This window comes from Vidua macroura, chromosome 2 (genome assembly GCF_024509145.1).
Source record: "Vidua macroura isolate BioBank_ID:100142 chromosome 2, ASM2450914v1, whole genome shotgun sequence".
Lineage (NCBI taxonomy): Eukaryota > Metazoa > Chordata > Aves > Passeriformes > Viduidae > Vidua > Vidua macroura.
Genome location: NC_071572.1, coordinates 62,160,017 through 62,175,269, shown reverse-complemented (window position 1 = coordinate 62,175,269; position 15,253 = coordinate 62,160,017). Strand labels below are relative to the sequence as shown.

General features: G+C 36.3%; 1 protein-coding gene across 5 annotated transcripts in view; it reads left to right on the top strand.

The window, feature by feature from the left end:
• NECTIN3 (nectin cell adhesion molecule 3) overlaps window positions 1–15,253 on the top strand; it is a 127,018-nt gene that overhangs the window by 24,072 nt on the left and 87,693 nt on the right. For all 5 annotated transcript variants that reach the window (XM_053969917.1, XM_053969915.1, XM_053969914.1 and 2 more), the window contains exons 2-5: window positions 8–346; window positions 6,929–7,225; window positions 8,955–9,072; window positions 11,085–11,236. In XM_053969917.1, the coding sequence (XP_053825892.1) occupies window positions 8–346; window positions 6,929–7,225; window positions 8,955–9,072; window positions 11,085–11,236 (906 nt within the window). The remainder of the gene's footprint in view (window positions 1–7; window positions 347–6,928; window positions 7,226–8,954; window positions 9,073–11,084; window positions 11,237–15,253) is intronic.

Here is a 15,253-nt window from a genome sequence, read left to right as displayed (position 1 = left end):
TTTTTAGGTGCCTTAGCTGGACCAGTTGTTGATCCACATGTGACAGCAGTTTGGGGGAAGAAGGTTGCACTGAAATGCATAATTGATGTAAACGAAACAATAACACAAGTTTCTTGGGAGAAGATATATGGTAAAAGTTCAGAGACTATTGCTGTTCATCACCCTGAATATGGAATATCTGTTCAAGGAGAATACCAAGGAAGAGTGGCATTTAAAAACTACTCACTTACTGATGCAACAATCATCTTAAAAAATGTAAGCTTTTCTGATGCAGGAGAATATGTTTGCAAGGCAGTTACATTCCCACTTGGAAATACACAGTCTTCAACAACCGTAACTGTATTAGGTAAGTAGCTTCTTTTTGAAACGAAAATTCTGCAAAATTACTAATAAGTTGAATTTTACCATTTAACCCAAAGAAAATGCAAAATATGTGCTTGCTGGTATTTCATTAGAGGTATGTAATTTTTACTAATGTCATAGAGGAGACTTCTTTTGGGTCTTGCTTCTTTAGAACTTATTTGACTCTCTAGTTATTAAAAAGAAATAACCAGTTCCTATTTAGGCATTATACTGAAAACAAACATTCAGTTTGTGTTAGTACAGGGTTTTAGAGCTTTGACAGACAATGCTGATACCAGGGACTTGTGTGTATGTGCTGGGAAGCTGCTGAACTTGGCTTTAGCTAGTGCCTTGGCTAAATTCCCTCAGTACTGGGTAGTCACTGGTCTTCAGAAGAAGCAGGTGTCTCTAAACCTTGTTGATAACTGGTTGTCTCAGTGAAATAGTCCATGATCTGTAATGAGGTTAGAGTTCCCAGTGCGGCTCGATGCCCATGCCTGGAAACATTCAGATGGGACTCTGCAGCAGCCTGCTGTAGTTGAAGACATCCCTGCTTATTGCAAGGGGATTGGACTGGATGACCTTCAACAAGTCCCTTCCAACACAATTCTATGATTTTATAAATGTGCTGCTGACATGATAATTTAATATAGCTGCTTGGGTCTGGTAATGCAAACTGTTCTTTGCACAGTGTAAATGTAAAGCAATCTAGATGACTGCTAGGAGTTGTGGGAAGAGCCAATTTAAGCTCTTGACTGTGGATAGTCATAATTTTGAAACTTTTATAGACTTGAGGGTTTGTTTACACTAATTTTGTCCCTCTTGTTGAGGCTGATTATTGATGTCATAAGGAATTGGTGCTGAAGTGCAAATAACTCAGGTGTTACTGTAATGTAAAGTAAAATGATTAGCCTGCAACTTGAAAGCCTGTTATTAAGTTGCCCTCTTCTTACAATAGTATTCCTCTTGTACTAGTCTGTATCTCTTGCTAGGAGTAAAATGATATTTTCTGTAGCTGAGGTGGTCAGCAATGACTATTTCTGTAAGCTGATGTGTTTTTTTAGGATTATCTCTTGGTCTTTGATACCAGCTTTTCATAGTAGTAGAATATTCAATGGGATTAATCAGATGGCTATAGCACAGTATGTAAACTGGTTTTCACCACAAGGTGGGGCAAAATAAGTGCATCAAAGCAACTGGCTTAATCCAATTTGAAACCGGTAACTTTACCAAAATTCTGTGTGATGCACAAAGCATGTGGTCTTACGGTTCTCTTTTTCACCTGACTTCCATCTGTACTGTAAATTGCTTTGTGTGCAGTTATTGTAACAGTCTCTTGACTTCAGGTTTCAGCTATTGTGCTTTACCAATAAGCAGTGGGAATTTCTTACTACCTCCCCTCACCTTTTCTAGTCAGTTTCTCTTTCTAAGATCGGGTTTTTTGCAGGTACACACATTAACATTACAATACATTAGTTGTTGTGTCCTTTTTTCACTCATAATATCAGGTTTCTGGAGGAACTTAGAAAGCACATGTATGTCTCATGTGCTTATTATTCTACATTTGGAAAAGTGGAAAGACCACAACTTACTTCATTAGATATACCTTATGAAAAGTTGCACTTGAAATAGGCAAAGAAGTATTCGTCAAGCATACAATGGTTCTGATCATAGCTTTTTTCATCATTGACGTAGATGGTTGCCAATTGCTGTAAGTCTCTCAGGACTCTCTAAATAGCAAAACCCAGCTGTTATTTGCAAAGATGCTTTACCATTCTAGTTATCAGAAGCTTCGCTTTCATGTATCACTAGGTCGCCAACCCCCTGTTGGACTTAAGTTCTTTTATCTTAGCTGTGTCTTTTCTGTCCTTTTAGAAACTTCTTGCTACACTGACTTGTAGGCTTAAACAGTCAAAATACTGGGGAAGTAATGATTTTCAGAATATGCTTGTAAATGAATAACTTGTGAACTTTGCTGGCCTGAGTTCAGCAATTCCAAGCTCGTCAGAATCTTAAGGCATGCAATTGCTGTAATTTAAATCTTGATGCAACTTAAAATCATCTTCAATGATACATTGACTGTATTCTTCCACTGGTCTAAAAAACTCTCCCTTACGTAAGGAAAAAGTTCCTGTTCTAAGGCTGAGGCTGTTTCCAGTTGAAACAGGATTGCCTTTTTTCCTAGTCCCTGTCTGTTCTTATTTAGCAAAGAATTAGTTTCCTTCCCCTGTGTAGTGGACATACTTAGTCATGTACTAGATGCTTGTACACTGTTAAGTGGAGACACTGAAGAGAAATGGAAGAAAGAAATAACTGCAAGATAAAATGCCCTTTGGTTTGCCACAGTGCACTGGTTACTTAAGACCATATTTAAAACCTCTCTTATGCACCCCAAGTTTAACAGATGAGCCATGTTTGGTGACTTTGCCCACTCCCAGTTTGCTTTGTTTAGTGCTTCATGTTGTCTTAAGGAAATGCACTGTAAAAGATGAGTTTAAGACAGTGGAAATACAAAAATGCTTTTAGGGTCAAACAGATATATTGAACTTTCCTGAAACTTTGGTTTGTCAAACTTACCTTGTTAAACTTGTGCGAAAAATGGCAAATAATTTTTCTGTCAAGCTGTTGGTTTCCCCAAGATGCTGACCAAATGAGGTAAACTGGTATCTCTGGGCAGAAGAAAGGGCTTGTTGCTGAGTAGCTTGCAGATCTGACATAATTTTTAGGTTACTAACCTGAGTGCTGCCCATGACTGTTTTAAATACTTGGTTTGGTTTAAATCTGTCTTGTTAAATTGGACTTCTCATCATGAGTATTGATAACATAGGTCTTGTTCTTCTGCAGCCTAGCTCTTACCAATGCCAGAAGTGAGGAATGAGTTGTACAGAGGAGCGTCAAAGGCATAGGTCTGTCACCATGAATTAGATCCCAGACACTCTAATGCAGAAAGTCTTCCAATTAGGAATTAAAAGATTATGTATGTCAAGCAGTATAGATATTGGATACTACGGAATACTCTGAGCCAAGAAAAAATATCAAATAGATGGCAAATTAGTGAACTGACTGGCCTTAAACAAGCAAACCGCCCCTCCCCCCGCAACTACTAAAACAAGAAAACCTTACTAAGTTAATTATTAATTAGCAATCAGGATAAAGTACACAAAAAGATAAAGCTTCTGGTTTTGAGGTGAGAGAAAATAAAAACTTTAAATACTGTTTTGGAAAGAAGTGAATAAAGTACATGTCAGTTGTGATGGAGAGGACAATTCCCAGTGTCATACCCATGTCAAGGAATTAGTGAATTTAATGTTAGGAGGAGATAATCCTCTTTGTGTTGTAATCATGCCAAAATCATCCAGACCTCCTGTGCCCAGTGCGCACTGAAAAATAGTTTTAAAAACTAACAGAAGCAATTGAGAAGGCATATGAAGTACAGGAAAACCAAGAAGCAGCTTTTTGGCCTCAAAAGTTAATGCAGTAGGATTTAAGGCTCATGACTGGATGCTATATTATGTTCTTTTTCTGTAAAAAAGTATAAGGACCAGAGCAGTGAGAGATTTCTGATATGTCCATGTTGAATGTAAGGTGAAGGTAGAATAAGCTGGGTTAAATTAGGTGGTGGTCATGAGTCAGTAAAAGGGCAAGCTCAGATGGGCAAACTAGTTAAGACCCTTTGAACAACTGCACATCTATTTTCCATGCTTCAGCCATCCTGTCTTTAATATTCAAGTATAATTCATGCCATAATGTTGCTTGAGATGGAACTTACGCACTGCAGAAGTAGGTCTTGCTTTTGGATCTTAGAGGGTTGGTAGCTTCCTTTTCCACACAAAGCATTGTCCTCACCATCTCTTTCATTTGTCCTGAATAGAGCACAGCGTTTCTACTGAGTGGGTGTAGCAGCTTCTCTAATGTTCTCCCAGCTGCCTCTTGTGTCCTCCACCACCACTGTGGGCAGAGAAAGTCAGCGAAAAGCACATTCATGTGGCGCACTGAATGCTTCTGGGATAAGAAGACTGCCTATAGAAATTACACTTTCAAAAAAACAAAAAACTACCACCAAAAAAATATTCCAAAGCACATTGCTTTCAATTTAGTCTCTTTTCCAAATTGAAAATGGTTTTGCACTATTTTGCGCTGTAAGAGATAAGATGCTGATGACCCCTTGTAATTAAGGATTCATTCACCAGATACTTCTTAATCCATGACTGAAACATCTAGAAAGGCCATAGAATAAGTATCTGGGCTTCTGCTTGTTTTGTTTCAGTTGCTGAGACAGAGTAGTCCTGAATGATAAACTATAGAAATAAGTATCCTAACAGCAGTTGCTTTCTATTTTTCAGTATGTGGCTGTTTAGTTTTCTTGCAGTTGGTATGTAGTACAAGAATCACAATTTGTGGAAGATGTGACAGTAGAAGCCTAAACATCTCTGATGAATAAAAAAACATAAAGCATGGAAACATGTAGGACTGGGAATAAGTATATTTTGTGATGCTGAGTAGTTTTGAATAGTTCACCTTTGTGTCTAGTTGACAAGTGTAAAACCAAATATTACACAGTGAACTCAAACTGACAAATCTCTGGTATCATTTGAGAAAGTAGGTTTTTAAAATTAGTCTATCGTGCTTTCTAGTTACTTGAAGACTTTTTCTAAAAGTACAGTACTAAGTAGTCTGCTTTGGGTCTGAACATCTCTGCAACTTAGAGTTCTTGTTTACTTATGTATCCCTTCACCAAAGAGGTGAAGGAAAAATTACGCAGTTGCATACTTTTTTTTTTTAAAGAAAAATCAAAGGAATAGAACATATCAAACTTTTATTTCCAGCTGAAATTATTGGAGTCTACAGTTTTGGCATGAAATGCTAATGATAGCTGCTAATTTAATTTATTTTAGTGTTATGGAGATCTTGGGAGAGGAGGAATACAGCAAAAATTAGAATTTTCATGCATGTAAGATTCTAAATATAAATTTGGGTGTTTACTTCTGCATTTTAGTAATACTACAGACACTATTGAAGAAGTCTCTACCAGTGATTTGGGGAGAACAGGGCACTAGTGTTCATGTTAAATCAGGAAAACAAAATTGTAGGTCAAATAACAAAGCTGTGTAATGTCAAGTTCTCCATATGAGGTTTTAAAGGCTTTTTTTGCAGATGGAACAATGCCTCATATGTACATCAGTTCAGATATCCAAGCTTACTGCACAAAGCTCTAACTGTTGCAGAGCAGGGAATCAGATTTTGAAAGAACCTGTATTAGAAATGCTTCAGATCTAGAAGAGTGAGTGTGCAACTTGGCAGAAAAAAACTGCTATTGGCTTATTTTCGGTAGGGTTACTAAAAATCTCCATGAGCTAACTTTTCTCCTTCTGATACTGAAAGGCACAGAATTTGCAAGACTTGTCTCTGCTTTGTGATTAGTGAGGGCTGATCCACTGAGGTGGATTCTGAAGCATTATGGTGAGTAACAATGATCTTCCTTCAGAGGACTCCAGTGGCCAGATTTGAGCAAAAGACCAGGATTGTGGAACAGGCTGGTGCACTATTGCAAATGTGTCCCTTACAGATTTGGTGACACAAATGGGCCATTCGAAAACAGACCAGCCACAGTTTGTATCTGAAGCACCAGGTAGTTTTTCTGACTTGGGCTGCAGCTGGTGGGTGGCTTGTACAGGGCCAAAACAGATTTGCTAAACCAGAAAGAAATTTTTTGGAAGCTATTTAGTCTGTGGCCCTCACCAGTAGACTTGTCCATGAGGAGCTCAACTTCCTTTTAGAAAGAAGTATGTTCCCCAAGTTTTTAAAATTTTAGGGTGAGCAGTGGCTTTACAAGGAGGTCACATCCTTCCACATGCGGATTTCTTTAGTTTTAGACTTAGTATTGAGCTCCATATAGGCAAAATATATATAGGCAAAATTTTATTTCTATATAAAATAATGAATTTTATTTTGTTATTGAAATTTTATTTATATATAGATTGCTTTGTATATTGAAAACTTAGATAAATTTTATATACAATTGCGTATTTCTGTGTACTTATAAGACCCTTTGTTCAGTGTGTGGTGTGTATATATAATAAAGATGCAGCATGGAAGTCATTTCTGTAATAGTGATCAAGAAAAGCTTAAACTCTTAATGTTGGGTGTTAGAACACTGAAGTAGATTTCATTCTATACTGATAGTATAGATTAATTCTTGAATGATTGAAAATGCAACAGAATCTAAGCTTTTTGGAAAAAATACCTGCAGTGTCGTTTCAACCTAATACCTTAAGTTTACTGTTGTCAGACACTGCAACTGGCACACTGCAATTGGTGTTTTGGGCCTAACCACTCTGGAATTCCCTGTCAGTGAATTAAATGTAGTGAATGAATAACACTGAACTTGAATGGGCGGACAAAGGGGGGCAGTGTCAGCAGGCCAAAGCCTTGTAGAGCTGTCATCTCTTGAGATATGCGTGCTCTTCTAGGATGTCTGATTAACATGAGTGTTTGCAAATGGATTAGATCTTGTTTCACTTTTAAGCAGTGACACTTTCAAAGAAGTGGAGTTCTTGTTTAAATCTCCTTTTTTCCCCCTCCTTAGTTGAACCTGTTGTGAGCTTAACGAAAGGACCAAACACTCTAATAGATGGTGCAAATAGGACTGTAGCAGCCACTTGTACAGCAGCCACTGGAAAACCTGCTGCGCAAATTGACTGGGAAGGAGGCCTTGGTGAAATGGAATCCACTTCTACTTTGTTTCCAAATGAAACTGTGACAGTTGTAAGCCACTATGTGATTGTCCCTACACGATTTGCAAGAGGAAGACGCATAACTTGCGTGGTGAGGCACCCTGCCTTTGAAAAAGAGATGCGATACCCTTATGTGTTGGACATACAGTGTAAGTATTCTGTGAGGTAATTACTCCTGGTATGTATCTTGCAACTTCCCCCTTAATTAGTGTACACCTTCCACAGGAAGGAGATGAGCGCTTTGTACTTCAGCAAAATGGAAACTGTATAGAAAAGCTGTGATAAGAGGCAGGCCAGCCAGGAGTAAAAGCCTAGGGTCTCTGTATTGAAAATAAAGTCATGAAGCTAGAATACATTTCTACTGTTTTGGATATTGAATCATGGGTAAACATGAGGATTGATCCATAAGCTGTTTATAGTGACTTACAATTTCAGCAGTATTAAAAAGAATACTAATGAAGATTCATGTATGAGATGCTAAGTTGAAAATAGGTCTTGTGGTGGTCAGTAAGTTATTTTTAGATTGTTCACCAAGCTTTGTCAATTAGCGCAAGAAAACAAGAACATAATACATACATGCCTAGTGTTTGTTATTCAGCTTCAGATTGCTCATATAATTCAAACCTGCCCCAGGCTTCTTTAAATAATGTATGGCTTTTAAAAGCATATCAAATACAAATCAAGGTGATTTACAATGTTGCTTAATTAAAACCAGTTAAGATAAATAAGCTTTAAGCTTGTGGTCCCTCTTTGTTAGACAGTACATATATGAACAAAACCAACTATTTTCATGTTGTTCATTTGGTGTCCTGTCTTGTCTGTGTGCTCCTTTAAAGCTCCTAAATCACAGAAGTCTGTCAATTCAAGTAGAACAAATGTAGTGGCTGGAAAAAGCAGACTTGGCTGTTTTGATTTTGGCTTGGTTTTGTTCTGTTTAGTAAAGAATCACTTATTTTGGCATAAAATAGTGATTAACACTGCTTTATCTTATTTGATCTTGAAAAAAAGTTCTAGATTGTAGGGCCATTGATATAGAAATAAAACTGAAGAGGATTTGTATTGTCTCAAACACTGAATAAAATAATTGTTTCCTATTGAAAATGAAGTGAGGGTGGAAGTTGGTCTTAATATTTTCATCTGAGATTTGTCTTAATGCATGATTCAGGATTTCTAACAAGGTTGTATTGTAAGGTACACAGCAGTAAGTGAGAAGCAGTGTGTGCTCTTCAGTCTTCCCTGACACTTAGTAACTTTTGCAACTGCTTCTCCATCTCAGCTCCAGAGCTTATCCCAAACCATACTGGTTTGTCTGTTCCTTGGGTTTGAAATATTTTTCCAAGGCCTCTTTGAAATAATCTTCTGGCTTTTTAGAGCCATAACATAATTGTTCATTTTGGTGCCAATGGATAATTTAATCTTTATAGTTGGCATCTGTGAACTTCTTGGTGATTTCTTAATTACCTGGTTTCTCCCAAGGTTGTTTCTGATCCTTTGCTGTATCTTTTTAGTGAGAAGTAGTTCTAAGCTACCATTCCTCACTTCCCAAAAACATGAAACTGATTATTTTTTTCTGAAGTCCTCTAACTTCCTCAGGGTGCTGTGTGGTTGCTGAAAACACACTGGGAAAGTTGCGCCAATGAAAACAATTTGTTCACTGTTGCATATTAACGTTGTAGTTTGGAACTGTATCAGTATGTTCTCTGTATATTTTGGTGGTGGTCTTTAAATTAAAAACAAAAAGGCAACCAACAACTAAAACACACCAAAAAAAATACAACCCAGGAAAAAAATACCTTTCTGTTCTATCGATCTTACAAGTGATTCACTTTTAATGTAAAAATTGTGATTGTTCTTAGGTTGTTCATCTTTTTTTGTCAGATTCCCCAGAAGTTTCAGTAACTGGCTATGATGGAAACTGGTTCATTGGAAGAGGAAATGTTCAGCTCAAATGTAATGCTGATGCAAATCCATTACCTATGGAATTTATGTGGACCAGGTAAATATTTATGAAAAGGGACTTGCCACATGATTCAAGTGGTATAATCACTTTGCTTGCAGTAAATGCATGTTTTGAAAAAAAAAGAGTATATGACTTGTATTGGTCATATTGGTTTTATCTAGCTTTTTAAAAGGAGAATACAAGATGTGTGTTTGTATGAATACAGGTGAGTGGATATCTTGTAAATTTATCTGCCTAAACAGTTTGTCGTTACTCTCAGGGTAAAGTCTCTTTAGTTACTCAAGGTGGACTGAGCTCTGTGTGTTGCAGCATATAGAGCAAAGACAATAACTCTAATAAGGATTCAACTATTATTTACATATGCCTCTAATGAAACATTTAAAAGCTTACATATCATCCACATTTCATAAATCTGTGGACTCCCATCCCAGGCTTAGCTCAAAATCACCATGATGAGAAATTTCAGCACATAAAAATTCCTGTGTTTAAAAAAAAGCCCCTAACAGCAGTACTACTTGCTTCTTCAGATACACTAGGTTCTCAGTTCTCTCATTTGAATTTGAAACATACGTAAGAACTAATCAATACTACGAATGTTCACAATTCTAGAAGAAATAAACCTATTTAAATACATTTAAAGCCATTCAAGCTTCAGAGATCACTGTTAGATTTCCTAAACTTAAAATGGAAGGGAAATCCATGTAAAAAAAGGGTAGCTTGAGCTTGGAAAAATAAGTACTGTGTTGAACTGGGTGCTGTTTGACTGGCATCAGATTACAATAGGTTGTAGAACTACCTTAGCAACCAATTTTATCCCTTGGAATCCTAGATGGCATTGTATTTACTGGGATAGTGATATTTTCATGGTTAGTAATATTTGTAAATGTTGCATGTATGAGAATTTTATGAGGATAGAGCTTTCAAACCAATTGACTGGTTTTTAATGTTTCTTGAAATAAATGCTTCTGGGTACTAAGAATTATGAAGTATGTGCCTGATGACTTTTATCAGCTTTATGTGGCTGGATCAATTCTGGGCAATAATCACAGCAAAGGACTAGGAATGTTGTCTTGAACCACAATTTTTATAGATTGCATTTAGTGTTAACTGTGAAATGTTTGTATCTTTTCCTTTGAGTACCTGTTTTAAAGTGATGGGTGCCTTTTTGTTCAATACTACTCTAAAAAAATCATGCTTGCTAAATGCCTTCAAGATACTGTCATCTAGTGATCTAGTTTGAATATTGATTTAGGCCTGCTTGGCTGTTAATAGGTACTTAGATAAATCAAAATGGGCTTCAATGGCATGGAATTACACAGTTCTTTAATGGGTGGTTGGCAACTCTGTTAGAATAGTTCCAGGGCCTTTGCCCTTTCCCCTTTTTCTCTTTTTAACAGCTGTTTACACAGTTGTTACTGCAGTCTCAGGCAGAATTGTACAGGGAAATGATAGACTTAGAAAAGTCAGTTGATTAAAAAATTAATTTTTTTAAGCAGTTGTTTCCCCAACTGTATCACCAAGTACCACATTGCATTTCGGTGCTGTAATTTAGACAGAAAAGTGATAGGAGATAAGAAAAGGCATCTCAGGAGAGGAGAAACAGCTTGAATTCTTGCTCAGAAGTTCTACTCAAAGTGTCCTCTAAATTAAGCATGTATGGACAAAAATATTTACTGGATGCAAATCAAAAGGCAGCTAATCCTGACAGCAAAAGTGCTTCTTAGTTAGACTGTTAGTTTTCAGAGCTTGGGTTGTCTTGTTCCTCCAAGTTCTTTTGAGATGCTGTTTTCTTAGCTGTAGTAGTGTGTAGTAATGATTTTAGACAACTTGCTAGTTCCAGCAGATCTGGCATTTAAAGGATTTGCCCCAGAAATTAAATACTAAGTAAATCTTCAGTGTACACTGAAAATATTGAAGGAAAGCCCACTAGAAGTGTCAGAGCACAGTGAAAAAATAATTCTATCGATTTTTGGCAATATTATTGTAAACTACTTCTGTTTAAACTAGTGGTTTAAATATATACATTTGGAATATAACTGTTCTTTTAGGTTGGATGGACAATGGCCTGAAGGATTGTTGGCTGTTAACAATACTCTGCAGTTCAGCAGCCCTTTGACTTATAACTACACTGGGACTTATATCTGTAAGGTGACGAATGCCCTTGGTCAGAAAAGTGATCAGAAGACTATCTATATATTGGGTAAGTCTTACTTCTTAGCAAAGACGGTATGTTAACTTGGATCATTTTTTTTGTCAGTGATTGAATTAGCAAACTAAAGAGCCAGTTGTTGCATGAAATATATGAAAAATATATGCTTTTTCTGTGAAAAGCCGTTGAAAGTGTGGATTTAAAAGGTACAGCACAATTTGGGATTAAACTGACTCTTAAATAGCAACATATAGTGGAAATTCTTATGGTTAAGGTGCTTCTGAGATGATTATTTTCTCTTGTTAGTTAAACTAATTTTTTTTGCAGTGTTAACCTGTGTTTGACAAGACATATTGACTACAATAACAGTACCTTGTCTGTAATAAATTGAGAAAACAGATGTTAGTGGAAGGAGAACAACTACATTTAGAAAAGCTAAAGATAGAGTAACTTTAAGGAAGTTAGGGTTATGTTCTGAATGTGTGCATTTTACACCAGTTACTTGTGTCATTTTCTTGGGGTGCAGATACCCAGTAATCATCAAATTAAATACCTCATGCAGAATTCTTGCTGATCTACTTAGTACCATACAGTGAATTTCTGTGTCTGTGTAGCACTAGTGCTGTTAGAACACACATCCTTGTATCATTAACACAATGTAATTAATGTTTTGCTGTGACACCTTTTTTGTGAATGAGCACTATGACTTACAGTAAGCGTGAATACTTCTATACAAGTGTGGAAAAGCTGTTTGGATTTCCATAAGGGATTAAGTAAATTAGCTTGATCAATAAATACTAGTATTATAGGTGTTTTTAAGGAAGATACTAGACATGAAAATTAAAACTTCATTCTGTTGTATTGTGTTGCTGCTTTTCAGTAAGTTCTTGGCATTAGTTATTTCATTAAGGAAATTAAGTGTCAAACCACATGTTGGCCTGTTAGAGAATACAGAGATAGTGGATACAAACATAGGTAACTTCTTTGTTAAAACTCCATATGAACACTTAAGAGTTAAAATGAGAATGATAATTTGAGACTAAAACTTTAAGTACAAGATGTTTGAAACCACATCAGTCAATTCACTTTTGACAATTTTCTGCATCTTTAGAATGAATGATAATGTTGGAGTCAGTGATATAACTACACTGTGGAAAGCTAGTAAGTCCTAATTAACTGTCTAGTCAATGAGCTAGTTAACTGGAAACTTATAAATAGTTTGAGACAGTTGAATTACTTGTAAATAACTTAATAGCTAGAATTTTATATAATTTAAAAGACTTCAAGTGCTGCCAATTATTATGAAAGTTATTTCTGTGAGAGTAACTTTTGGATGTTTTGATTCTAAGGCTGCTTCTATGGAGAAGACTTCATGGCTGCATAGCAGTGTCAAAATAATTACCAAAACTGGCACATTGTAAGAAATATCAATTAAAAAAATTAGAAAACCAACACTAAATAGGATGAAACATTTGACTAGAATATAATTTTCAAATACGCTTGCTCAGAAAATAAAAATGCTGTTTCTAGCTCTGTTCTCAGTCCTATTCTAACTCTAAGGAGTGGGGGGAAATTTTTTCAAGTCCACTATTATTCAAGTTGTCAGTTCTATAAATGTTATGTGCAGTAAATAGACCTCATGCTTTTTACCATGACTGTCATGCATGAAAATTAAAGGCTGTCATTCAAATTACATTTTCAACTTACAGACTAAAACAGGCCAACCAGGAAATCATAGATAATATTTCCTAAAACTAATCAAGTTTTTGAAGAGCAGGTAGGTGTACAGGCTAGTTGGGCAGTGGTGATGGTTTATGTTCTAGCCTAATGCAAATGTTACAGAGTTTAAACCAGCTCAATGCAGCGATAGTTAAGCTGCAGCAGTTGGCCTTTGCTGTGAACTGATGGACACTGTTTATATGTGTGCTGCTTTTCAGCTGTGCTCAGCAACATGGTTGTACTGTAGCAATTTAACTGCAATTAGCAAACCTTTGCTGTTTTCAGGGAGTAACAAAACTGAGCCTCACTTAGTGCAGAATCATAGAGGGTCATGGTTCTGCCAGTTAGGTGCACCAGTAACAATAAAGGTTTTAGCTGACAGTAAATTTCAGTCTTTAAATGTGTTATGTTGATCATGCTGACAAAATGATTAAAAGCACTGTGTATAAACCTTTTGTATATAGGAGACTTGATAAAAACAGGAGAGGTGAAGCAATTATTAGTGTAACACCTGTATTGTTTTCAGAAACAATACTAAGTATTCTAACTCTTAAGAATGACATTTCAGAGTGATTGATTCTTTAAATAACTGAAATGCCCTTAAATGATACAGGATGGGCAAGTGACTAATAATCATTCTACTTACCACCTGTAATATTTGACTTAACTCACCAGGTAATGGTAAACAGGGCAGTGATGTACTGTATAGCAATAAGCTGAAATAATAAATTGGCTTATTTTTCTGTCTTTGCTCTTAGCCACTGTATAAAACTTGGCATAAAATGTGAACTGAAACTTGGAAGTTAACAGACAAAGCTGTATGATCACACCGTCTTTCAAATTTTAATTATGAAGCTGTCAGAAAAGATTTATGAAGTTAATGTTTCTGAACAGTCACCGTGCTCATAGTTGTTAAGCTTTTTAACTGCTACGAAAAAAACCTATTAAGTTGAAATGTGTTGTAGGTTTGGAATATAAGCTGAGCAAAAAATGGTTTTGGTCCTGATATTCATTATTTAAAAAGTCAAAGCTGTATTTTTAATAAGTTCTGTTGTGCTCCTAAATTTTGTTAATATTCTTGAAGTGAAATACAGAAATGAAAGAGAAGTAGTTGACCGGAGCTAAATAGTAACTTCAGCTTCAGGAGATTACACATCTTTATAGGAATAGAGAAATACTCAAATGGTTTTTGAAGCATGATACTTCTTTTTATATTGCATTTAAGGCACAGCTATCTTTGCTATTTTTATTAATTTGATGATGTAAAGTTAAACTTTTTCCATAGCTGTCTAGCAAAAGTAAGACATGCTCCTCATGGAGTTCAAGCATTAAAGTAAGTTTTCCAAAATGTGCTGTCAGTTTGATATATAAAGCACTTCCTTGAACGATATTGATTTACTGAGTTTTCTTGCACAAGGAATTGAATTTTGTTTTCTTGACTCTGTGTTCTTTGACCTTCATGCTGTTTACTGATGCTTTCTCCCCTTGCAAGGGAGAGGTGACCTGTGAGGCTTGCATTAAGGTTGGAACATACTTCTTCTGTCATGACAGCCTTTGGAAGAGATTACTTTTGTTAAAACTAGAGCCAGCCTTTGTTAGGCAGCAATCCTATAAAGGTGTTTTTTGTAAGCACAGGGGTCACCTTCTTGTAGAGTGGACATTGTGAGGATTAACATAGCAGAGACTGATCATTGGTTTTAAGTTTTGCTGCTTCATGTATAAGCCTCTGTTCTGAGAGTGCCTTGTGAATACAGACACTCTTTTATTTTCTAAATTACATATGGGAAGGGATGTTGACAAATTGTTCTTTAGCAAAGGGCTTTAGCTCCCTGGTCTTATCAGGCTTTGAGTTTTCAGTGGTCTTCCTGAATATTCTTCCATGCCAGAGGTTACATTAATAAGTTTCTCTTGTGTCCCAAAAAAAAAAAAAAAAAAACCCCAAAGTCTTTTATTTGGTGCATGAAAATCCCAGCTAAAAACCTCAAAAGCACACTGAACTTTGAAAGTGGATGATTGATGAAACTGTTGGTACCAATATTAGTATTATGCTGCCAGAATAGAGGTTGGGGAACACACACTGAAAACAATGCTAGGGAAAATGTTTAGCTCCCGTGTGGAACCTTTGTAGGCAAGACACTGTGGGGAGAGTGTTATGCAGTGTCCTCACTGATTACTTGACATTCGAGTAGCAGTGGTTGTAGAAAGGAAGAAAGAATGATAAATTTCCAAATCGTTTTCTCTCAGACACTGAGTCTTCTTCCATGGAAAACTGACTTTCCCTGCTGTCATAAAGGAGTTGCTACATAAGCTTTTCAGCAGTTGAAAGAAAGAGCTAATTTTTAAGACCTA